This window comes from Trichosurus vulpecula, chromosome 8, assembly GCF_011100635.1.
Source record: "Trichosurus vulpecula isolate mTriVul1 chromosome 8, mTriVul1.pri, whole genome shotgun sequence".
Classification (NCBI taxonomy): domain Eukaryota; kingdom Metazoa; phylum Chordata; class Mammalia; order Diprotodontia; family Phalangeridae; genus Trichosurus; species Trichosurus vulpecula.
Genome location: NC_050580.1, coordinates 8962018 through 8985403, shown reverse-complemented (window position 1 = coordinate 8985403; position 23386 = coordinate 8962018). Strand labels below are relative to the sequence as shown.

The following is a 23386-nucleotide window of genomic DNA, read 5'->3' as shown; positions in this document are numbered from 1 at the left end:
CCCCAGGGATCCGGGCTGAGCCCTTTGCCATTTGCCATTTTCATCCCAGACTTGGATGAAGGGACACGTGACACATGCATTCAATTTGTGGTTGATGGAAAGCTGGAATTAAAGGTGACTAACACATTGAACGATTGACTCAGAGCTCGAGAAATGTGTGATGAGCTAGAACATTTGGTTAAATTTAATAAGAAATGGAGTTTAGTAGGCTCAATATGCTACATTTGACTACCAAGAAAAATATAAAAGTCACAAGTACAAGTTGGGGGAAGTTTGGCTACATAGACATTTAGCTGAAAAACATCCTGGAGTTTGAGTGGAGTGGGAGCTTCGTGTGAGTCAGTGGGTGGACATGGCTGCCAAGAAGGCTCGTGCAGCCTTAGGCCTTGGTCAGAGAGCTGTAATGACCAGGACTGGGGACATGTTTGTCCTGACTTCCTCAGGCTCATGGTTGGACTCTTGTGTTCAGTTTATATGAGTCCTTTCCAGAAGTTCGTGGATATACTGGAGATTGTCCAGAGGAAGACAGACAGTCATGGTAGAAAAGGACTAGAGCCCATTGGGGGGGGGGTTGGGAGGAATAATATCCACCCCACAGCTCATGATTTCCAGATCAGCCGTGGGTTTGTTGCACTATGAACCACCTCCTCAATAACGGTGCTTAATGATCCTATAATAAAGTAGAGTCACTTATTTCATCTAGAAATTAGTAAGGCTAAGAAAAGCAGCACTTACTGTATTAGACCTCACCTAGGATTAGGGAAATCGTGTGTAGACAATCACTGCCATTTAGCCTTCTGAACTGCTGCTCCTTCAGTAAGAGAGAGGTCCACACGCACATCTGTCTATAGTTCACTTTCACTCTTGGTCAGACTTATTAGGCTTTTGACACCACAGTTAATAAAGAGTGAGATCTTAATTCTGGGGACTGGGGAGAGCCTTGGGTTTGGTGTCAGAGGGCCAAGGTTCCAGTTGGAGCTTCATCCTCTCACTTGATTCTCACAACACACCTCTGAGTTGGTATTGGTGTCGTCTTCATTTTAAAGATGAGGAAATGGAGGAAACAGAGGTCAGGGGACGGGCCCAGGGGGGCTAGTAAGTGGCAAAGGCTGTTCAGTTACCCTGTATGACTTTCAGCTCATCGCTTAACCTCCTTGGGTGAGTTTCCTAACTGTAAAATGACAGTCTCAGACAGGATGGCTCTGATATCGTCCCTGGTTCCAAATCTATGATCCTAGAAGCATAGCTCCCTGCCTTTCTGTGGACCTAATATTCCTCTTCTGCAAACTGAAGAGACTGGCTTCCATTGTGTCTGAAGTCCTTCCCACCATGAGATGTCAGACCCTGGGACTTTTCAGGTCCTTCCCGACTCTCAGTTCCTGAGCCCTGGACAGCTGAAGATGCTTCTGATTTTCAGAGGCCCCTTGAAATGGGCATATTCTTTGTTCATATCCATATCTGTCTTGTGGCAGTGGGGTGTTATGTTCAAATGCTTAGAATAATTGGATTGTTGTGTCTGGAGAACTGAACTTATTTAGATTATCCTTACTGTGTTGGAGAATTGTCAGGGAATTTAATTGAGAACCTCAGGGTTTGGAGCTTTTCCTACCATTTGACTTCTTTTCTGATGGTTGGTTAATTAGGGAGGGGAGCATCTGCATACAATCAGTCAGTAAACATTTATTAATCACCTACTGTATGCTGGGTCTGTGTTTCAACAGTCTGGCTAGCAGCTGTTGTGGGGGTGTAAGACCAACACGAGCCCAACAACAAGCATGTGGCAAAAGCACAGGTTCTTTTGATCTGCTTTAATAAGGAAAGCTACGTGAAGGGGTTGACAAGCTTAGTTTAATTCAGCATACAAATATCAGTCACTTAGTTCAGGGGAGAAGGCCAGCACCCTGAACTTCAGAGCAACATACAAACAAATTACAAACATCAACAGACAGACCCAATACAATTCATAGTTACCAACATCTAGGTTCAGCCCGGGAGCTCAGAACAAGGGCTGGCCCAGAGTCACGTGTGACACCACTGCTGTGGGAAAGAGTTCCAAGGAAGAGGAGGCCAACCCCTGGTTTTTCTATCTTTTTCAGAGTCAGGGGTGAGTCACACATGCGACTCACCCATGTGACCTAAAATCGTCACAAAGAGGCGGACTTAAACCCATGTGGTCTAAGAGCCTCTGATGTCCCAAACCTGTCACTCAAACTCATTTGTAAACTAGGCCCTCCCTTAGTTAGCCCCACCTTGGGCCCCACCTTAGTTGCCAATCCACACCCACTAAGGTTTTACACCTAATAGGGGTTTGGGCCTGGGGCTTAGCACCTAGTAAGGCTCAATGAAATACACTGAATTACTCAAAGCGAACAAAAGCCAAACTCTTCAAGGGCACTTGTTGAACTAAGTGCTAAGGAGCCCATTTTGCTTACCAACAAACACAGTCTGCAAAGAAAGGCAAAGAGCCTTCCTGCCCTCGAAGTGCTAACTGTTTGATGGGGGAGACAACTATGTAGAAACAAGTCATAGGTAGAATTAATTGGAGATAATTGACAGAAGGAAGGTATTAGAAGGAGCATCAAGAAAGGCTTCCTGTAGAAGATGGGATTTTAGCTGGGAAGGAGGCTGGTGAAACCTGGACTTGGAGGTCAGGTTGGGTAGCAGCTCAGGCACAGGAGGGCCAAAGAAAAGGCCTGGGAATGAAATCACAAAGGAGCTATCCTAGCGTATTTCCATGAAATTCAGGAGGGAATGTTTGTGGAATGGTTTGCCCTTTGGGCGTTTGGAGAGGTTTTCTTTTTCTTTTTCTTTTCCTTTGAAATTTTATTTTTAATTTACAACATTCAATTCCACAAGTTTTTGAGTTTGGAATTCTCTCCCTCTCCCTCTCCTCCCCCCTCCCCACCCACAACAGCATGTAATCCGATATAGGTTCTGCATACATCTTCACACTAAACATATTTTCACAATAGTCAGGTTGTAAACAAGAATTATAATCAATGGAGCGAACCATGAGAAAGAAGAAACAAAACAGAAACAAAAGCAAAAACAAAACCCAACAAAACAAAGAGAGAGAACGAATAGTTTGCCTTCAGACTCTGTAATTCTTTCTCTGGATGTGAATCACCCTTTCCATCTTGAGTCTTCTGGAGGTGTCTTAGAACCTTGCATTGCTGAGAAGAGCCAAGTCTATCAAAGTTAGTCATCATGGATACCGTGTATTTGTAATCATGTATAATGATCTCCTGGTTCTGCTCCCCTCACTCATCAGTTCATATAAGTCTTCCCAGGTTATAATGAAGTCTGTCTGCTCCTCATTTCTTAAAGCACAATAGTATTCCATTACACTCATATACCACAACTTATTCAGCCATTCCCCAATGGATGGGCATCCCCTTGATCTCCAATTCTTTGACACCACAAAGAGAGCTCCTGTAAATAGTTTTGTACATGTGGAGAGGTTTTCTTTTTCAAAGTGTATGCCATCCCTTAGACTCCCTTGGCTGGATCTATGGAAGGATGTGGGTGAGATGCGTGTGGGAGGGGCTGCACTCTGTTTTGTTAGAGGGAGTGCCAACGCTGAGGAGGTCACATATCCCTTGACAAAAATCAATCAGTGTACCAGAGATGAGGACAAAAATCTTCCTTCAATGTTTTGTTGTCCAATGCGAGAGGTGCTGGATTCTTGACGTCTTTGTTCCTGGAGCACTACCCTTGTCTGGTCCTAGGAATATAGGAAGTCATTGGGCTGGGGCCTGGTGATGCACTGTAGGGCTTTAGTCTAAGGCTCAGGTCACTGCACTTCAGTGAAACATGTCACCACATGGAAGGCTGGGAATCTTTCAGCTCTGGTGATTTGGGAAGGTCATTTAGTGAGGCTTAGAGAGGTCATGGTCTGAGTTGGTGGAAGGAGACCTGACATCAGTGACATCACTGATACTTGTATTGAAAAGAGAGAGTGAAGGAGGAAAGGGAGAAATAGAAGAAGCAATGGGGGAGGAAAGGAAGGAAAAAGGGAGGGAGTAAGCGAGGGAGAAAGACGGAGGGAGGAGGAAGTGGGAGAGACAGAGACAGAGATTGTGTGTAGGGGAAGTTTACATTTTGTATTCTATTTGTCCAGCTTTCTGGTCCATTTTCTCATTGGTGACATCTTTTTTTTTTCTGACTCCCAAATAATACAGTGAAATAGTGGTTGTGAGAACAGGCCTGCTCTCTAACCAGTGGGTGTGTTTGTATGCTTAATTCCAGCTAAGGACAAATCTGAGAAGATCTTTTCCTTAGCCTTTGTGAAGTTGATGCGATACGATGGGACGACTTTAAGAGATGGAGAACACGACCTCATCGTGTACAAGGTACGGCCTTGGATCAGCCAGGCTGCATCAGTTTCTTCAAATCCTTTCCCAGTGGGCTGACCTCAACAGGCATTTCCATTTTATGAGAAAACTCATTATTCATCTAAGGTCAATCCTCTGGGAATCGAGAGGACCATGGTGATACTTGAGTGGAAAAGTTTGTGCATGTGCGTGTATGCGTGCGGTATGTATGTTTGTGTATGAGTATGTTGTAAGTATGTGTGCGTGTGCATGAGCATGTGAATGTGAGTATATGTGCATTTTCATGTGTGGATGAGTGCGTGCATGTGTCACGGCTATTTGTGTAGGAGGATATGAGTGTGTGTGTGTGTGTGTGTGTGTGTGTGTGTGTGCGTTTGTGCATGCATGTGCCTTCTTTTTTCCGACTTGTACTGGATATTATAATTGATAAACCACCTTCTAGGCGGAAGCAAAGAAGCTTGAAGACGCCTCGACATACCTGTGCCTGCCGTCGACCAAGATTGAGCTGGAGGAGAAAGGCCACTCAGCCACAGGGAAGAGCATGCAGAACCTGGGCAGCTGCACCATCAGCAAAGACTCCTTCCAGATCTCCACTCTCGTTTGCTCGACGAAGCTCACCCAGAATGGTGAGTCTGGGGGCGTCTCGCTCCCAAGGGCTGCCCCGTTCCTCCTTCCTTCTAGGTTGCAGGGTTCTTGCTGTAGAGCAGGATGGACAAAGACCCTGTAGATTTCTAGTACTGAGAGGGAAAGGAGGAGGGAACAGGTCTTCCTATGGCACCTACTATGTGCCAGGCACTGTGCTTGTGCTTTCTCACTGGACCTTGTTCGATCCTCAAACAGCCCTGAGAGGTAGGCACTGTTACTATTCTCATTCTACGGGTGTGGAAACTGAGGCAAACAGGGCTAAGGGTCTTGCTCCAGGTCACGCAGGTAGTGTCTGAGGTCGGATTTAAACTCAGGGCTTCCTACCTCCAGGCCCAGTGCTTCTTCCACTGGGCCCACTTGGTGTGTGGTGAGATGTCTTCCTGCCCTTGCTCTTTCTGGGCCTCTCCGTAGCTCTATGTCGGCAGCGATCAGTGTGGGATCCACTGTGTACAGAAGAGGAAGGATCTGGTTCGTTTCAGACACTCGTCTCTTTGGTTTTCACTGGTACTAGAAATGGTGATGTACCCAGTGATTAAGATGCAGGGAGGAAGGAGCCGAGGCATTCTTTTCAAAGGTGCCCGTCTGCCAGAGCTTGACCTCTAATTGGGCTGGGTTACGTGAACGTCGCTTGGCCAGCCAGCAGCGGTGCCTCTGGAATAGCAGGGATCAGTGGGGTGAATCTGGCGTCCACACGCCCACTCATGGGTCTCCCACAGCCCCAGAGGCTGCACTTGGTGTGGTCTCTTCGGCAGCATCTCTCTGTCAAATGTCTTTTTTGGTTATTTTGTGTAGGAGCACACCGGAGACAGTGTAGGGACTTGGGGGGAGAAAAGACCACTTTGTAAAACTCAAGTCATTGGAGAATGGCCGTCATCATGTAGGACCCTTTGGGACCTTGGACATCATTTTATCTCCTCCTTTCTATCCATTTCCCAGAAGATCAAATCAAGGTCCTCTCTTTTATGTTGCCTTGAAATCTTAGACCCCAATTTAGCACCATTGATGGTGGGACAGACACTTTTGCTTATTAACGTGTCTATCGTGACTTAGCAGGAGAGTTGTGGCCCGTATCTTGATTTTGTATCGTTGTTTGTACTTCAGCAGTGTCAACGATGCAGAGAAGGTAGAAGGACTAGGGGAAAGAGAAGGGAGCTGGAAATGGAAATCCCAAACTCTGGCATGGAACAAACTTTCTTATGTTCAATTGGGTGACCCTGAGTTTATTTAACCTTTTGGTGTCTCAGTTCTTTCCTTTGGCACAGTGGGGCTGTTGGAAATGCAACCTCTATAATAGGCAGTCTTATCCTTGGCTTCTTGACTTCAGAGCTGATGGACACTCTAGAAACCAACCCACCCATTTTCTACATAGGGCGAAGAATTTGCTGATGGTCACATCAAAATTAAGTGTCAGAGGTGGGATCTCAGCTCAGGCCTCTGCCTCCAGTTGCAGCCCACTCTCTTCTTTGGAAGTGATGGACAGAGGTGAATGGAGGCAGAGGAGGAAGTGGTCCATTCTTGGAGAGATAGTGCCATATACTCAAGAGATAATTTTGGTTTGGAGTTAGAGGACCTTGGTTCTCTTCCCAGTCCTGTCCCTTATGACCCACACCTTTCTGGCCTTTACTTTTCTCTTCTTTAAACTGAAGTGAGGGGGACTAAATGATCTCTGCCTTCCTTTCCAATTCTAAATCTGTTAGCCAGGCAGCAAGCATTTATCAATCACTTACTGTGTGCGAAGCCAACATGGTACTAAGCATGGGAGATACAGAGAAAGGCAAAAACATGGTCCCTGGAGGGGGCTACTAGTAAATAATTAGATATACACAAGATATATACAGTGCAGATGGAAGGTCGTGGAGAGAGGAAGGCCATGCCATGTGGTGGACCAAGAAAGACTGTCTGTAAAAAGTAGGATTTGTTCTGAGTCTTGAAGGCAGCCAAGCTATTCATTAATTAATCCCTGTGTTGTAAATCTTGGCTTCTTTCTGGTCAGTGAATGAGAATACTCAGTACCTGAGGTCTTCCCGACTCCAAGGCCAGGGCTCTGTGCACCGAGGAGCCCCTAGCTGCCCAGTGTAGATGTGAGCATTTGCCCCATCTTGGGCTGGTTGCATTCATTTTCATTGCCCAGATCTCTTCAGTGGATGTTGCCAGCTCCCTGACCTTCTCCCTGTGGCCATGGTGCTGAGACCCAACTTGCCTCTTCATTGGCCAGCCTCTCTCTTCTAGGAACACTAATTACCACGTGTTCAGTAATCTTGAGATCGCCACACACCTTGGCCTGACAAGCTGTGCAGGTGTTTTATTTTTTTCTTAGTGACTTGTTTGTTACACGCTCTCCATTCCTGAACATCTTGTGGTGCTTAAAAAAATGTATTACTGCACATTTTCTCCCACCTTTAGCCCTTAAAAAAATCAATTCCGTCTTTGAAATTTTTCTTTAAAAGAAAAAAAAAAAGTAAAACCCCACAACAAAAGAACTCACAGAGGCCAGAGAACCGTGGAGCAGGAGTAATGCTATGATTCGAGGGTCCTTAGAGCTCTGAGAGGTCACTTTCCTGGATCATGCCGGCTACACATTGAATCAGTCACTCGTACAATATTTGAATTCATGGATTTTTTTTTCCTTTTGGTAAAGGTTTGATCTGCAATGTGAAACTGCTCAGATAACATTTGATTCTGGCTTTTTTGGATGAACTCCAGTCACCTGGGCACCCTGCCCCTCTTTGAAAGCTGCCTTCCATCCAGAATGGAAAGCTTTGCCCTCTTTTGGTCTGGGCCCTCTGAATGGGTTTATAAAGCTGTTAGACAGAAATCATTTGCTAGTAAATGTCGTCGGGAGCCGTGAATCTCGGTGCCGTCGGCCTGAACGAGTGGGCACAGCAGTGAACTTCTAGTCAGATGTCCTTGGGAGGAGGCAGGGCCGTGCTCAGCTGGCAGGAGTCCTGTGTGCAGAAGAGACGGGGCTGGGATTCCTCCGATGGGGAGGGCGGGCAGAGCTGCTGGGCATGGCTGATTGTTGCTTTCTGTTTCCAGTGGATCTCCTGGGCCTTCTGAAATGGCGCTCCAACACCAACTTGTTACAGCAGAATTTGAGACAGCTGATGAAGGTGGATGGAGGAGAAGTGGTCAAGGTAATACACGTCCCCAGACTTGTATTTTTTAAGAGCCCTAGGAGGCCATCTGGTCCAAGCCCTCCGTTTTACAGAGGAGGAAGCTGAGTCCCAGAGAGCTCCCCTGAAAATATTGTGGACATTCCAAGCTCTTTGCTCATGCCTTTCCTTGGGTTGTTAGTCATTCATACTTCTCTTTTCAGGTCCTAGTCAAATATGCCGACTCCATGAAGTCTTCCTTGTTCTTTTCTGCCTTTCTCCCTAATCCCTCAGAATGCAATTGGCTCAGAGCCCCTTAACGCACTTACCAAGTAGTTGTGAGTATTAGGGCCATCTGTGTTGGGGATTTGTCCCCCAAGAAACTTTTCTGTCCTAAGAGGGCAGGTCCTCTGCCTTCCCCAAATCCTGCTACTCCTTGACTGCTTGTTGCATCTACTGCTCAATTTGGCAAGCATTTATTAAGCTCCTATTATGTATATATAATAAGTCAGATATAAATGAGAAACATGAAGTGGTGCCTGGCTTCAGAACTCAACCTTTGGGAGTGTATGACTCCTCCACAAACACTGACCAAGTAATTTCAAGAGGAATAGAGTGCTGACGGTCTTCAGCCAAGAGCTAACGAAAATGCTGGCCCCTGAGCTGGGTGGGAAAGGAGCCTGGGACCATGTTTTTGGGGAATGAGTATAGGATTATCTCGTTGGAAGAAGAGCATTTATTTTTTCCCATGATGAATTAGGATAGTTTGCTGATATTTTGCATTTTCCTCTTTATCCAGTGAATATAGGCCTATGTGTGGGTTCTGTGTATGGGATCCATCTAGGTCACCGTCTCGCTCCTTCAGCTTTCATCAGCCAGGCTTGTAGAAGGAAGGAAGCCTTATCTGAGCAAGAATGAATGACCCCAGATATTTGGACCAAAGCTGGTGTTGTGGCTGGCTTCTGGCCTAGAAAGCAAAGTCACTCTCTCTCTTCCCAGAATTCATTCTCTATCTGTTCACATGGCTTTTTTTTGGCAAAAGAAGTAAGTTACCTCTTAAGCCTGGATTATCATTTCAATTTCAAGTTCTTTCCTGATAACAAAGAACCTTTTGGACAATCAGAAGTGGAGACTGTTGGCTTCTGTAAATCTCCCCATTCAGATGATTAATTGATTCTCTCTCCTTGTGCCCTGGATCCTATTCCTTCCCCTACTCCAGATGCTTGCCAGCTTCCGTCATTGCCTCTCCACTCATTTTCACTCTTCCCCTATCTCTTCCCTTGCCTACCACTAAGCCCTGGCCTGCCCCGATCTTTCAGACTTGCACTTGGTGCTGTCATGTAGCCAACAGCCACAGCCAGACTTCCAGAAAGGATTGTCCATATTTGCTGTCTGGCTCCTGACCTTGCCACTTGACCCAGAGTCCTCTCAATGCATCGGTCAAAGTTGACCAGTGTTCTTCTCACCACTTAGCTTGGTGGCCTTTTCTCAATCATCTTTCTTCTTGACTTAGCGTTTTTTGGCACAGCTGGTCCCTTGGTCTCCAGGCTTCTCTCTCCTCCCTTAGCTTCCTGGACTCTGCTGGTCCTTTTGCTCTTTTCCCGAAGCCTGGCACATGCTAAGTGCTTAATAAATGTCTGTTGACTTGACTTCTATCCCTCATAAGTGCTTTTCTCAGTTTCCTTTGTTGAGCCTTCATCCAACTCTTCCTCTTTCCCCTGTAAGGGTCTGTCCGTCCCCTCTTCTTCTCCGTTCTCTCTCCCTTGCTTATCTCTAATGGGTTAAAGCATCGTCTCTGCTGAGAAATGACAGATTTGTATCTGTCTTGAACTCCAACCTTCTTCACCTCGCACCTGCTGCATCATCTCCTCTTGGAGGTCCCATTGAATGAGCATCTCATACGTGACATGCCCTAGCTGCAGCTCTTCATCCTCTTCCCTAAATACATCCGGTCTCTAAACGTCTTCTTTTTCTGAGTCACAGTCTGGGCATGATTCTTGATGCTTTCATGAGAGGAGGAAGGGTACAGTAGGAAAACCACTGGTTTGGGAGTCAGAGGACCTGGGTTCGAATCCTCCCTCTGTTACTAGGATCTGTGTGACCTTGGGTGAATCACTGATCTCTGTGGCCTCTCCTATTAAAGATGGCTTCTTTGGTTCCATCCAGTGCTTAGTCTATGATCCTGACTGTGACTGCTCCTTCATCCCTCATATTCACTTTCCAGGTCCAGGGGCTTGTACCCTGGCAATACTTCTGACATCCGTCCCCTTCTCCCCACTCACGTGGGGCCTGACACCCCACTTCCCACCCTCCTGGGCTGGTGGAATAGGCTCCGAATTGGTCCCGCAGTGATCGTGTTCTGTGCCTCTTTCCAAAGAAGATGCTCTTCAGCGTGCTCACTCAGGTGTTTCTGGTGGCAGGCTTTCTTTCCAAGCTCTTGACGGTCAGGGATTTGACGTGTCCGTTTATTCCAATCTCTATTTCTTCTTCCTCACAGAAGTAAAATTTAACATTGCTGTGACAGGTTGGACAATTTCACCTTCTTGCTCAAAAATCTTCAGTTGTTGTTCAGACGTTTCAGTCATGTCAGACTCTCCGTGACCCCATCTGGGGTTTTCTTGGCAAAGACACTGGAGTGATTTGCCATTTCCTTCTCCAGCTCATTTTACAGATGAGGAAACTGAGGCAAACAAGGTTGAGTGACTTGCCCAGGGTCACACAGCTAGCGGCTGAGGCTGGATTTGAACTCAGGAAGATGAATCTTCCTGACTCCAGGCCCAGCACTCTGTGCACTGTGGCGCCCTCTAGCGGATCTTCAGTGGCTCCTTTTTTCCTCCAGGGTAAAATGCAAACTCTGGGCTTGACCTTTAAGTCCCTCCAGTGTTGACCCTCCCCTTCTTCCCAGCCAAACTGTCCTCCCGGTTGTCCCTGAGCCTGGCATTCCGTCCCCCGCCTCTGGTTCTCTAGGTTGTCATTCGAACACTCTCTGTCCTCACCTCTGAACCCCCAGTTCAGGTCCCACCTCCAGTGTGAATCATTCCTTGGTGTCCTTGATTGTTGGCGGCCAAAGAAGCCGACGCCTCTAAAGTTCCGCGGGAACGTTGGCTCGCACTCTTAGCACCTGCTTGTTCTCTTTTGCCATGAAGTTCAGACAGAAATGGTCCCTACCTAAGTAAGTTACTCTCCTGCCATTACTCCTTTACGTTTAATGTAATTCATCCTGTCGTAAGTGAGTAATTATTAATAACCATTGAGACGGGTTGACTGTTTGAGGAGGTGGAGGCCTTTGTCAGCAGAAAACATCGAGCTTGGACTTTCAGAGCCTTTTTTTTTTAAACAATCAGGGAATGATGAGAAGTTGTGCCAAGGTAGTGAGGTGGTTAAGTGGTGAGGCCCAAACGGTGACTCAGAGCTGATGAAGGCCCTGTGGGAGCTGCTTTGGTCTGGAGGAGGGTGACCGCCTGCCTCCTGTTCCTCCTCCACTCTTTGGGGTCATTTTCTTCTGTGACGGTGATGTGGGATGCCAGCGGCTGAAATATAATGAGGACTTCAGGCCTTTAATGAGGCTCTGGTTGTTCTTTTGCTTTTGAGGGAACTTCCTTTTCAGAGGTGTTTCTGAGGCTGGGGAGTGCTCTCCAGGCTGCGGGTGAAGCTAGCTGGGCAGGGCAGCTGCCAGAAGGAGAGCCTTGATTTCTAACTCTTTTCTTTGTCGATGTTTTTGTGGCCCAAGATAGCCCTGGTGGCTCTGGGTGCTATGGCTAGCCTCCTCTGAGAAGCAGAAAGCTGTTGTGCCTGAGGTCAGAGGAGAGCAGGGGCTTGATGGCAAAGGTCAGCCTTTCACCCTCGGGTCCACTCAGACCCCTTACCACCTCTGTAAAATACCCGATGCTCCGCCCAGCCAAGCTGCCCTGAGCCTTGGCCATACCCTGCGTTTTCCCACCTTCAGGCCTTTGCTCATTCATATTTCTTGTTTCTCTCCTTCCTGGCCTTTACCTGTTGGACTCCCCCTGAGACTTTAAAATCCAACTCATATGCTAACTCGTCCCTGAAGCTTCCTTTTCCTCGACTCTTCTCCAGAGCCCACTCTGTTTATCCATTCAGTCCTCATCATATGAACCCTTAGGCTGATGAGGTTGGGTCCTTACCCTACCCTGATAGTTTGTGCCCTAGAAGCAACCTTGGGCCTGGGTTCAAGAGAAACCTGGGTCTAAATTCTCCGTCCGACACTGGGTAGTTGTGTGACTGCGCGAGGGTTTCTTGGCACTCAGAGCCTCTTGGCTTCCTCGTCTGTAAAGAGAGAATAATGAATATTTTCTGGCCAAGCTACAGACCTGTTGTGAGGAGCGCACTTTGTGACTCTTAGAGCCTCGTGGTGAGCTCGGGCAGGCAGCCTGAGGGAAATCCATTTAACCTCTTGGAGACTCATCTTTGAAATGGGTCCAAGGGTCTTTGCATCCTCTACCTGGCGGCGTTGTCTTAAGGGTCCAGTGAGATTATATTGGCGAAGCCTCTTGTAAGGCATAAGGAGGCCTGCGTCTCAGCTATTTGTTATAGCAAAAATGACGATAATGATGATTCTCTCATGTCCAGGAGTGGCGGGCCGCCCTTTGTGAACCCCAAAGCTGGGAGGGGTCTCTTAAGACTCTGTCAGATTTCTCCCTCAGGGAGGGGTCAGTCTGTGGCATCGTCCTTTGTGCCTGGTGTAGAGTTAAAGGGGATCGTCCTTGTGAGCCCCCAGATGATGGCTTCTCCTCTTCTCCCCTGCAGTTCCTTCAGGACACCCTGGATGCCCTTTTTAACATCATGATGGAGAATTCTGAATGCGACACGTTTGACACGCTGGTCTTTGACGCTTTGGTAAGAAGCTGGGATTCAGAACGGGTCTTCCCTCTCCTCTCTCTGATCTCTGGGCCATCCCTTGATGCCCGGCGTCTTTAAGGACCCAGTGAGCAGACATCCAGGGCAGGTACCGTATTGGTACAGGCAGATGGCTCCCCCTGAGCGCTCACCTCAACACACCCGCAGCGTGCTTGATTTTCTAGTATGGACACGCATCCTTCAAGGAGGCTCTAGGATTTCATCCGCGTAAACCTTCTTCAGAATGATGCAGGCTTCATGATGGGCCAGTATGAAAATTACCTAGCCCCCTCCTAGCCAAACCTGATGATCCTTTGTTAACAGACCGCGGCTGGTCTCCAGATGAGAAATATGCAGGCTGTTGGGATGTCAGTCCTTCCTCCTGTCCCTGTCCTTGTCCCCCCTCTCTCTCATTTCTCTGTTTCTATAATTCTCTTCTCTAAGGTATATCTGTAAACATTTCCTGAGCACCTACTATGTGCTGGGCACTGTGTTAATATTATAGAGATATTGATAGAGTATATTGACATTATCTAGATTGATATAATGAAGCTATAACGTCTATTATGTAGTTATACATCTGATTCTATGTCTAATTCTATATCTGTAATGTTATAGATATAGAATTCTATGTATTATATAATTATTTATAAGATACAATTATATGTAATGTACTTACATATGAATATAATATGTAATGTAATTCTATAAATATGATATGATATATTCTACATTATATACACTACTTATATACAGACATGTATGTACGTATACATATTTACACACAGAGATATATGTACATGTATGTCCATGTATACACGCATATATACAGATATAAGGATATATATATATATGTATATATATACACATATACACACAAATATGTCTATATAAATAGAGCTGGCTGTCTCTCGTATATGTGATATATACGTGTGTATATGTGTGTGTGTGTATATGCTGGGATTCAGCTAGTCCGTACTGGTTCACTTGAACCGGTACCTAATTTTAGGTTTAGTTCTGTGAACTGGTTGTTAGCCGGGGCGGAGCCTGCACTGGGCAGTGGCGGTGCCTCACCTTGGTTCCGTGGAATCCCACCACTGTGTAAATGTATGTGTATGCATGCATATATATACTTATTGTATGTGTTTATATGCATACATCTGTATATAGGTGACGCTCTGTGTGTCTGTGCGTCTTTCTGTCTGTCTGTGTCTGCATCTGTCTGTCTATGTGCATCTGTCTGTGTCTGTGAATCTGTCTGTCTTTGTGTCTGTTTGTGTGTCTATGCATTTCTCTCTGTGTGTCTGTCTGTCTGTGTGTCTGTGCATCTCTCTGACTGTCTGTGTGTCTCTCTGTCTCTGTGTGCCTGTGTCTGTCTGTGTGTCTGTGTATGTGTCTGTCTGTGCGTGTCTGTCTGTCTGTGCATCTCTCTGTCTGTGTGTCTGTGTATCTGTGCGTTCTCTCTCTGTCCGTGTGTATCTCTCTGTCTCTCTGTGTGCCTGTGTCTGTCTGTGTGTCTGTGTATGTGTCTGTTTGTCTGTGCGTGTGTCTGTCTGTCTGTGCATCTCTCTGTCTGTGTGTCTGTGTATCTGTGCGTTCTCTCTCTGTCCGTGTGTGTCTCTCTGTCTGCTGTGTGCCTGTGCCTATCTGTGTGTCTGTGTATGTGTCTGCCTGTCTGTGCGTGTCTGTCTGTCTGTGCATCTCTCTGTCTGTGTGTCTGTGTATCTGTGCGTTCTCTCTCTGTCCGTGTGTATCTCTCTGTCTCTCTGTGTGCCTGTGTCTGTCTGTGTGTCTGTGTATGTGTTTGTCTGTCTGTGCGTGTGTCTGTCTGTGCATCTCTCTGTCTGTGTGTCTGTGTATCTGTGCGTTCTCTCTCTGTCCGTGTGTATCTCTCTGTCTCTCTGTGTGCCTGTGTCTGTCTGTGTGTCTGTGTATGTGTCTGTCTGTCTGTGCGTGTGTCTGTCTGTCTGTGCATCTCTCTGTCTGTGTGTCTGTGTATCTGTGCGTTCTCTCTCTGTCCGTGTGTGTCTCTCTGTCTGCTGTGTGCCTGTGTCTGTCTGTGTGTCTGTGTATGTGTCTATCTGTCTGTGCGTGTGTCTGTCTGTCTGTGCATCTCTCTGTCTGTGTGTCTGTGTATCTGTGCGTTCTCTCTCTGTCCGTGTGTGTCTCTCTGTCTGCTGTGTGCCTGTGTCTGTCTGTGTGTCTGTGTATGTGTCTGTCTGTCTGTGCGTGTGTCTGTCTGTGCATCTCTCTGTCTGTGTGTCTGTGTATCTGTGCGTTCTCTCTCTGTCCATGTGTATCTCTCTCTCTGTCTCTCTGTGTGCCTGTGTCTGTCTGTGTGTCTGTGTATGTGTCTGTTTGTCTGTGCGTGTGTCTGTCTGTCTGTGCATCTCTCTGTCTGTGTGTCTGTGTATCTGTGCGTTCTCTCTCTGTCCGTGTGTGTCTCTCTGTCTGCTGTGTGCCTGTGTCTGTCTGTGTGTCTGTGTATGTGTCTGTCTGTCTGTGCGTGTGTCTGTCTGTCTGTGCATCTCTCTGTCTGTCTTTTCCCCCAGAGAAGTTTTCTTTTTGATGGGCCCCTCTCTTCAGTGGTAGCATGTATTTGTATCAACATGAGGAGGGGGAGAAGAAACTAAGAAATGTGTTATTCCTCTCCTTGCTTTTAAAAAAAGGAAATATTGCCCTAGAAATGTCACCACCAACATCGTGAGAAACCGCTGTACTCAACAGTAACTATTGATCTCTAAATTCATTTCAATGCAATGGGCCTGGCATGACCCATCCTGGTTGTGTGAGCCTGGGCATTTCCAGGAGCCTCTTGCTGTGTCAACTCCCAGACGACTCCCTAAGAGCATGTGACCCAAGAGCCTCCGTTTGCATTTGACGAAGGCCTTTCCTTCCCAGCAGACCCAGGGCTGTCATGCCGTTCGTGTGTTCCTCTGACTTTTCTCTGCGTTCATTCTCGTTCCCTTTTCCTGCTCTCTAGCCACTGTTGTTTTCCATTATTTCATAAAAGGCTTTCCAAAGGTTGAAATGTTCCTTTTAATGCAAAACTTGTCATTTTGAAAATGGGATTTCCAGGTGGAGAACGAAAGCTCAGTTAGTCACAACTAACTGGGCCTTGGGGTGGGGGTGGGGTCTGTAGCTTGGCACCGTTTTTTCCTCCGTTGGTCACGGGGCCATGGTTGCTTTGGCAGGTGTTTATCATCGGGCTGATTGCAGACCGGAAGTTCCAACATTTCAATCCTGTTTTGGAAACCTACATTAAGAAGCATTTCAGCGCCACACTGGCCTATACGTGAGTCACTTTCTTCTGTCATTTTTGAACAAGACCAAAAAACTTGTGGTTTTTTTTTTTAATGGGAGGTTGGAGAAGTGTTGTTTGTTAGTTTTATTTTCTCCTTCTGATGTTCTGTGTAGAACCACAGAGCAGGGATCTGTGGACTCCAAAAGGAGGAGATAGGTATTTATACAGACCTCCTGTATGCACTGGGCTGAGCGCTTTCTCACTGATGTTATCTCATTTGGTTTTCATACCAGCCCTTCCAGGTAGGTGCTGCTCTTTTCTCCATGGTACAGGTGAGGGAACTCAGAAAACAGAGGTTAAGTGACTTTTCCAGGATGACACAGTGTCTGTGGCTAGGTTTGAACTCAGATCTTTATTTCAATATTATTGATTTCCCCTGTAATCCTGTGTATTTTATTTTATACATGTAAGTCCACAGTTAGGCTTCCAGATGGCCACAGGGGTCCATGTCACAGAGGGGGTTAAGCAGAGAAATAACTTTTGAAGAAGTCCCCACTTAGCTGGTAATTCAACCATTCATTGTCTCTTCAATGGGCCCATTCATTGTCAGATACATCATTGGGCAGGGCACAAAACTGTGTGACTCTGTCTGTGCAGGAAGTATTCTTCTTCTCTAGAGCTTTGTCATTTCAAAGGTTCCTGGACCCTGAGATTAAGTGACTTGTTGTTACAACACTTGGGCTAGCAGCTGCTGTGGGGGTGGAAGACCAACACAAGCCCAACAAAAGAACGCTGCCAGCACAGGTTCTTTTGAGCTGCTTTACTAAGGAAAGTAACATTAAGGGGTTAACAATCTTATTTCAATCAAACATACAAATATCATTCACTCAGCTCAGGGGAAAAAGCAGGCACCTGGAACTTTAGGGCAAATACAAACAAATTATAAACATACACAATATAAACAGACCAGATCACAATTCATAGTTACCAAGAAACCACTAACATCTGTGTTCATGAGCCGGGAGGCTCTTGGAGTGACTGCCCAGTGTCCTAGCCAACAGTCCTCTAGGAGTGAGAGCCTTAAAGAAGAACTCCAACCTTTGGGTTTATATATCTTGTTCAGGGTCAAAGGTGAGTCACACATGGGACTCACCCACGTGACCTAAAACTGTCACAAAAATGCAACTTAAACCCATGTGGTTTAAAAGCCTATGATATCACAAACGTGTCACTCAAACCCGTGTAAAGTAGGCTTTCCCTTGAGGCAAGGAGGTCATCAGGGACTCCTAATTTAATCAAGGAAACAAAGGCCAAACTCTTCAGGGGCACTTGATTAAATAAGTGCTAAAAGAGAAAACAGTAAAAAAGTCCCAACTTAATTAATATTACATTTGTCCAAGATCATGCATCTAGGAAATGTCAGTGGAAACTGCCAAGTCTTCCTGTCTCCCTAGCTGTACCCACTGAGCTGTACTGCCTCTTCATTTGAGTAAGCTGTTTTTTTGAAAGAGGCCCATGCCATTTTAAATCAGAGACACGGAGTCTTCCTTCCTTCTTCTCTCTTTAAATAAGAACCGGGTGACGTCCTTGTGACGTGGTAGCGGGGGTGGGGGGCGCGGTCCTTGATCACAAGGCTCTTCTCCCCCTTTTCAGTTCTCTGTGTGGGTAGTCATTTCTGGAAGTGGAGTTCTTGTCCTGCATCTTGAATGCGATGTATTCACATTCTGAGATAGCACCCCACACCTCAAACAGGTTTCTCTGGGCACAGGAAGGATGAGTGACAGCTTTTCCCTGTGAGTGTCTATTCGTCACTGTTGTCTTTGACAGCTAACCTCACTTGTGTGAATGGGCTTTACAGAGGACAAATGATTAAATAGTCCATTAAAAGTAAAAAAAAACGCTTTCCTTCAGCATAGCTGGAAAGGCAGGCATCTTCCAACTTAGGTGTTTCACAAAGTCACTTCTAAGTTAATGTGACTTGGTGCTCATTTTGCCACAGAAGCCATGTTGGTCAGCCTAGCCCACTGGGGTGGAGTTGGGAATAGTTTGGACTGCCTGCCTGAATGAAGTCAACTCAACAAACATCAATTATGTGCCTACTGTGGGCTACACACAGTTCTGGGCCTTGAGGACACGAGCCAAAGAACAACATAATCCTTACCCTGGAAGGTGGAGGAGGAAGAGGAGGAGGAGAAGGAGGTGGAAGATTTGGTGGATTGCTTTTTGCCCATTCTGAGAGCCCGAGACTCATTGGTCTGTCTCAATTTTGGTTTTCCTGAGATGATGTTGTTTTAGGGCACTCCCTGTGTGGAAACACCTTTTTCCGCTGAAGATAGCTGAGAGAGTTGCCTGAGGTCAGGTCACTCAGCCTGGGTCCCACAGCCCTTGCGTGGCCCTTCCCTGCTCCCCTTCCCTCTACCCCAGGACACCTCCCAGGCTACCTCCCAAGTGTTTTGTTTAATTCAGCTAAACTTTGATGCAAGTGGAGCCAAATCTCACTTCTTTCCATTTTAATGAGGAGACAGGCTGGAGAGTCAGGGCAGCCAAGGCCCCATGGCTTCCTGACTCCAGATTGAACACTCCTCAGCCTCAGTCTTATCATCTGAAAGATGGGGATGAGAATGCCTTGCCCCTCCCGCCTGGCTATATGAGGGTCCAGTGGAACAATGTTGTTAGTGCTCTTTGCGAACCTTGAGGTGCTTTAGTAACTGGAGCTGTTCTTATCTTTCCCTAACCCTCACAGGGCTCGCTCTCCATGCCTGGGGAAGCGTTTGGGCCTCATGGGCCACTCCCCTCTGCCTGGTGGGGATTTTATCTTCCTCTTAGCTATGGAAAAGATGACCCATGAAATCAGAAGCTGACAAACTCCTGACAACAGAGAAAATGATTTCTCAGCATTTCTGTCCTCCCCCTGGACACAGCCTCTGTCCGCGAGGCTTGGGAGACTCAAGGTCGCTTGTGTCTTGTGTTTGCCCAGGAAACTGACCAAAGTTTTGAGGAGCTATGTGGACAGCGCCGAGAAACCCGGGGTCAACGAGCCGCTCTACAAAGCCATGAAGGCCCTCGAGTACATCTTCAAGTTTATTGTGCGCTCCAGGATTTTGTTCAACCAGTAAGTCCTGCTCATGGCCTCCGAAGGGCCCTGCCCGTGGCTTCTGAGGGGCTGGCCAGGGATGGGAGAGGCATCTTGGGGTGATCGCAAAGAGGAGGTGATGGTGGGGGGAGGGTTCTTGGGGTGATTGTGTTTTCTGTTGATGTGGCAGAGGAGGTGATGTTAATGGTGATCACTAAGCATTTTGAGGGGGCCCCGTGGCTGAGTTACTTCTCTCAGATGGGATGGGAGGAGGGTGTTAGGAGGTAGCTCAGAGTATTAGCTGGCGGGGGGCTGTTAGCCATACACACAGAAGAGTAAAAGCTTGTCTTGTGGAAATATGGTTATGTTTTAAAAATTAGAATTATTAGAATGAATAAAGATCTAGTCTTTTAATGGACATTGAGAATGACAGAATGCTCTGGGCCAGGGAAGGGGCAGTTATCCTGCATTCTGCTCTCATTTGCCCTCCCCTGGACTCTCATGTCTGGCCCTGGTGCCATAGTTTAAGGAGGACATTGACCCGTTGGTGGGTATCTAGAGGATGGCAGCCAGCATGGTGGAGGACTTCATGACATGGAACATGCCAAGAGCCAGGGATGTTTAGAGGAGATTCAAGGAAGACATGAGAATTCTCTTCTGATCTTTGAAAGGGGGTCCTGTGGATGAGGGATTAGCTTCATTCTGCTTGGCCACAGAAGGCAGAGCCAGTGTTAGGGCAAGGATGAAAAGAAACAGTTTTCGGCTTGGTTTCTAGACAGACTTCCTAAACAGTTAACTTACCCCAAAGTGGGCTGGGCTGCCTGGTCAGGAAAGGGCCTTCCTATCACCGAGGGTCTTTAAGCAGAGTTACGGGAGGGGCTGTTGGATTGGGGGGAAGGAGGAAGCCAAGGGAATAAGCATTTCTATAGCAGCCACTGTGGGCCAGACACCTTGCTAAGCATTCTACCCTTATTATCTTCCCAACAACCCTGGGGAGGTAGATGCTATATTATCTCCATTCTACAGTTAGGGAAACCAAGGCAGATAGAGATTAAGGGCCTTTCCCAGGGTCACACAACCAGTAAGTGTCTGAGGCTGCATTTGAACTCAGATCTTCCTGACTCCAAACTCAGTTCTGTCCACTGTGCCACAAAAGTTGGACTGACTGGATGCTGAGTTTTTGGAATTCCGGGAATGTCTCTCCCTTGGCCCTGGCTCTCTTGTTCCCCTTTCAATCACCCCCACTGCTGTGACCATTTTCCCTCTTTCAGTAACCAGCAAAATAAAACTGGCTTATCAGGGGATGGACACAGGAATTCTGGATTTTCCTTCCCCCGTGTTTTGGTTGAGGATTTCAATGGAAGATTTTCTCCACTTTTCTCTTTTCAGGGGGGTTCCCCTTTGCAGCTTGGGAGGCCTGGGACAAATTGTACTATTCACCTCTGTCAGTATATAAATTAATCATCTTATGTGAAAGTACTTTGAGTTTTTTAAGATAGTTCTTGAAAATTGTAGGTGAAATGAATAGACTCAGTTACTGGTCAGACTGTGCAGAGACCAGAGAGGCTTCTTCCCTGCCCTGGTGTCACTGGATTGAAAAAGGCCACAATGGCTCAGTTAAGCCGTCACTATGGGAAGGGACCAGTCCAGATGATTAGTTGGTCTGACTTGGGAAGTCAGAGTAGTAGAGTGAGAAAAAACCCTCTGGATTTGGGAGTAAAGTGACACGGGTTCAAATCCCCTCGCTGCCATCTGTCCTCTCTGTTCTTGGAAAAATCATTTTCTCCTGCCCTGGGTTTCTTCATCTGTAAAATGAGAGGGTTGAAATTGGTGACGTCTCTGGTCCCCTCTGTGATTGGTGGCAGATATTGATATTGGTTTGGGGGCCTGAGCGGCTTTCTCCGTGAAATGGCAGATTCTTGGCAGCAGAAATACCCCCCTTGCTCTCCCAAAGTAAAGAACTAGTGTAATATATTCCTATTTCTCAACCCAAGTTAGGTTATTGAAAAAAATCAATATCTTCATATTTCCTCTGAGTCACATTCATGTTTATGTAGCTGTGCCTAAGGCAACCTTCATAAGAGCTAAGCAGAAATTGAGGGAATTTAAAATCCAATTTTGTGCACCATGATCCGACTAAAACCAAAGAAAAAGTTATTTTCTGCGTGTGAATCTTCGTAAAATTTATAAAGGGGCTAATGTCCATTAATAATCCATAGTTAGTGTACCATTGAGCCTTGCAAGGTAATAAACTGCTTTTGTTTACTGTTCTCTTCCCAAGGATAATTAAGAAGGAAATACAATAGAAAGCTTATTAAAAAGAAGGTCTGCTTTTCTTTAAAGGCCAGGGCCATCTTTATCTCGGGGTCTTTTGGAGCAAGCTAGGGTGGAATACAATTTGTAGACTGAACCCCAGTGATTAAACTCAGAATCTCTGTGTGTCTGTGTGTGCAAAGAGAGAGAGACAGACATACAGACACAGAGAGAGAAGTGTGTCTGTGTAGATAGATAGATAGGTATGTATATGTACTTATATACACATCTCTCTCTTTATGTATATTTTTATGAGAGAGCACATTAGTTCATGGTTTATCAGGAAAGTTTCTCTTTGAGTATAAACATTCAAATCCATCCAAATGGCTTCTGTAAATGATGTTTAATAGTAACCTTAAAGATAGGATTAAAGATGATTAAAGATAATATCTAAAGCTGCCAGACACCTTAGAGGCCATGGAGTTCAACCTCCTCATTTTGCATAGAACAAAACTGGGGCACAGGTTAGTTAAGTGACATACCTAGGGTCACACAATTAATCACTGTCTGAGGCAGGATTCAAATCCAGCTTCTTCTGACTTCAAGACCAGTGCCCTAGACACTCTGCTTAAGAATAGGATGTCAGTGTATTGCTAATCATTACCTTTCTTAGGCTTCCATATTTTGGAACATGGTGTTATTTCTTGGTCTAAACCTTATTTCTGCCAGACTAATTTCCGGTTTTGCCAGAAGTTCTTGTCAAATGGAGAGTTCTTGCCCACTTGGGTTACTAAATTTAAGCATTTCTGCTTCTTTCTCGTTAGTCTGTTCTGCTGATCTGTAATTTCTGCTGTTTAATCAGTTTCAGATGGTTTTGATGACTGCTTTTATGATATATAAATATAACATGTTATTATAATGTTTGATGAGTTGAAATATTATTTCTCCTTCATTCGAATAGATAATGGGAAGAAGAGTGATCATGGAGAAGGCCTGGGTTAGGGACAGTGGATACTTTTTGCTGTGGAACATGGCTTCTAGCCACATTACTTCCCTCATGAATTAATATTTCTAAGGGTGAGGCAGCAGAAAGAAGAAGAAATCCATGAAAGTGCTTTAACTGCATGAGGAGAACAAAGGATGAAAGAAAGAATGAACTCGGGATATGGACCATGAGTCTGAGAATCAAATTTCAGAGTAGGCAGGAAAGGAAGAGAACTGGGAAAAGGTCATCTTACAAACAACTGCAGGGGAAAAAAAAGTCTAAGAAACAAGGAAAATCTTAATAGAATTTTGCATCTGGAAGGGGCATTAAAGACCATTTAATCCATTCTCTTTTTTTAATAGAAATTTTGGCCCAGGAAATTAAAAGTTCTCTCCAAAGTCAAGCATCTAGTTAGTGGGATGTCTCTTGCAGGTGGAAGTCTATGATTCTTACTGATTCAGGCCCTCTGACCTGAGTCCAAATCCCAGCTCTATTATCTAAGAGTATGAACTCGGGCAGCCTCCTCACCTATAAAATGAGGGTGTCACATCAGAACAAGTGTTCTTCTGTATCGTGGAGTCCTTCCACAGTCTGGTAAAGCCTTATTTTTAAGTTCATAAAATAAGGCCCATCAAACTTGTAAGGAAATCAATTATATTGAAATATAGTGATCCAAAATATTAAAGCAAAAAAAGAAAAATGTGCCAGACCCCAGGTTAGGAACACCTGCACTAAATGGTCCCCAAGGTCACTTCCAGGTATAAAGAGATGATCCTAGAGCCTCAGAAGGAGGGAGATGCAGAGAGAAGACAAGGCTTCCTGATCTGGCTCTCATTCAGGTTGGCTTTACCTTCTATCAGCACCATGGCCAGGGAAAGCAATGTAGTCCTTCAGTCTAGTTGA

At 45.9% G+C, this 23386-nt stretch overlaps 1 protein-coding gene across 2 annotated transcripts in view; it reads left to right on the top strand.

Moving 5' to 3' along the window:
• DOCK1 (dedicator of cytokinesis 1) overlaps nt 1-23386 on the top strand; it is a 604993-nt gene that overhangs the window by 115940 nt on the left and 465667 nt on the right. For both annotated transcript variants that reach the window (XM_036734505.1, XM_036734504.1), the window contains exons 17-22: nt 4249-4352; nt 4777-4960; nt 8016-8113; nt 12839-12928; nt 16123-16223; nt 19150-19284. In XM_036734505.1, coding sequence (XP_036590400.1) covers nt 4249-4352; nt 4777-4960; nt 8016-8113; nt 12839-12928; nt 16123-16223; nt 19150-19284 — 712 coding nt within the window. The remainder of the gene's footprint in view (nt 1-4248; nt 4353-4776; nt 4961-8015; nt 8114-12838; nt 12929-16122; nt 16224-19149; nt 19285-23386) is intronic.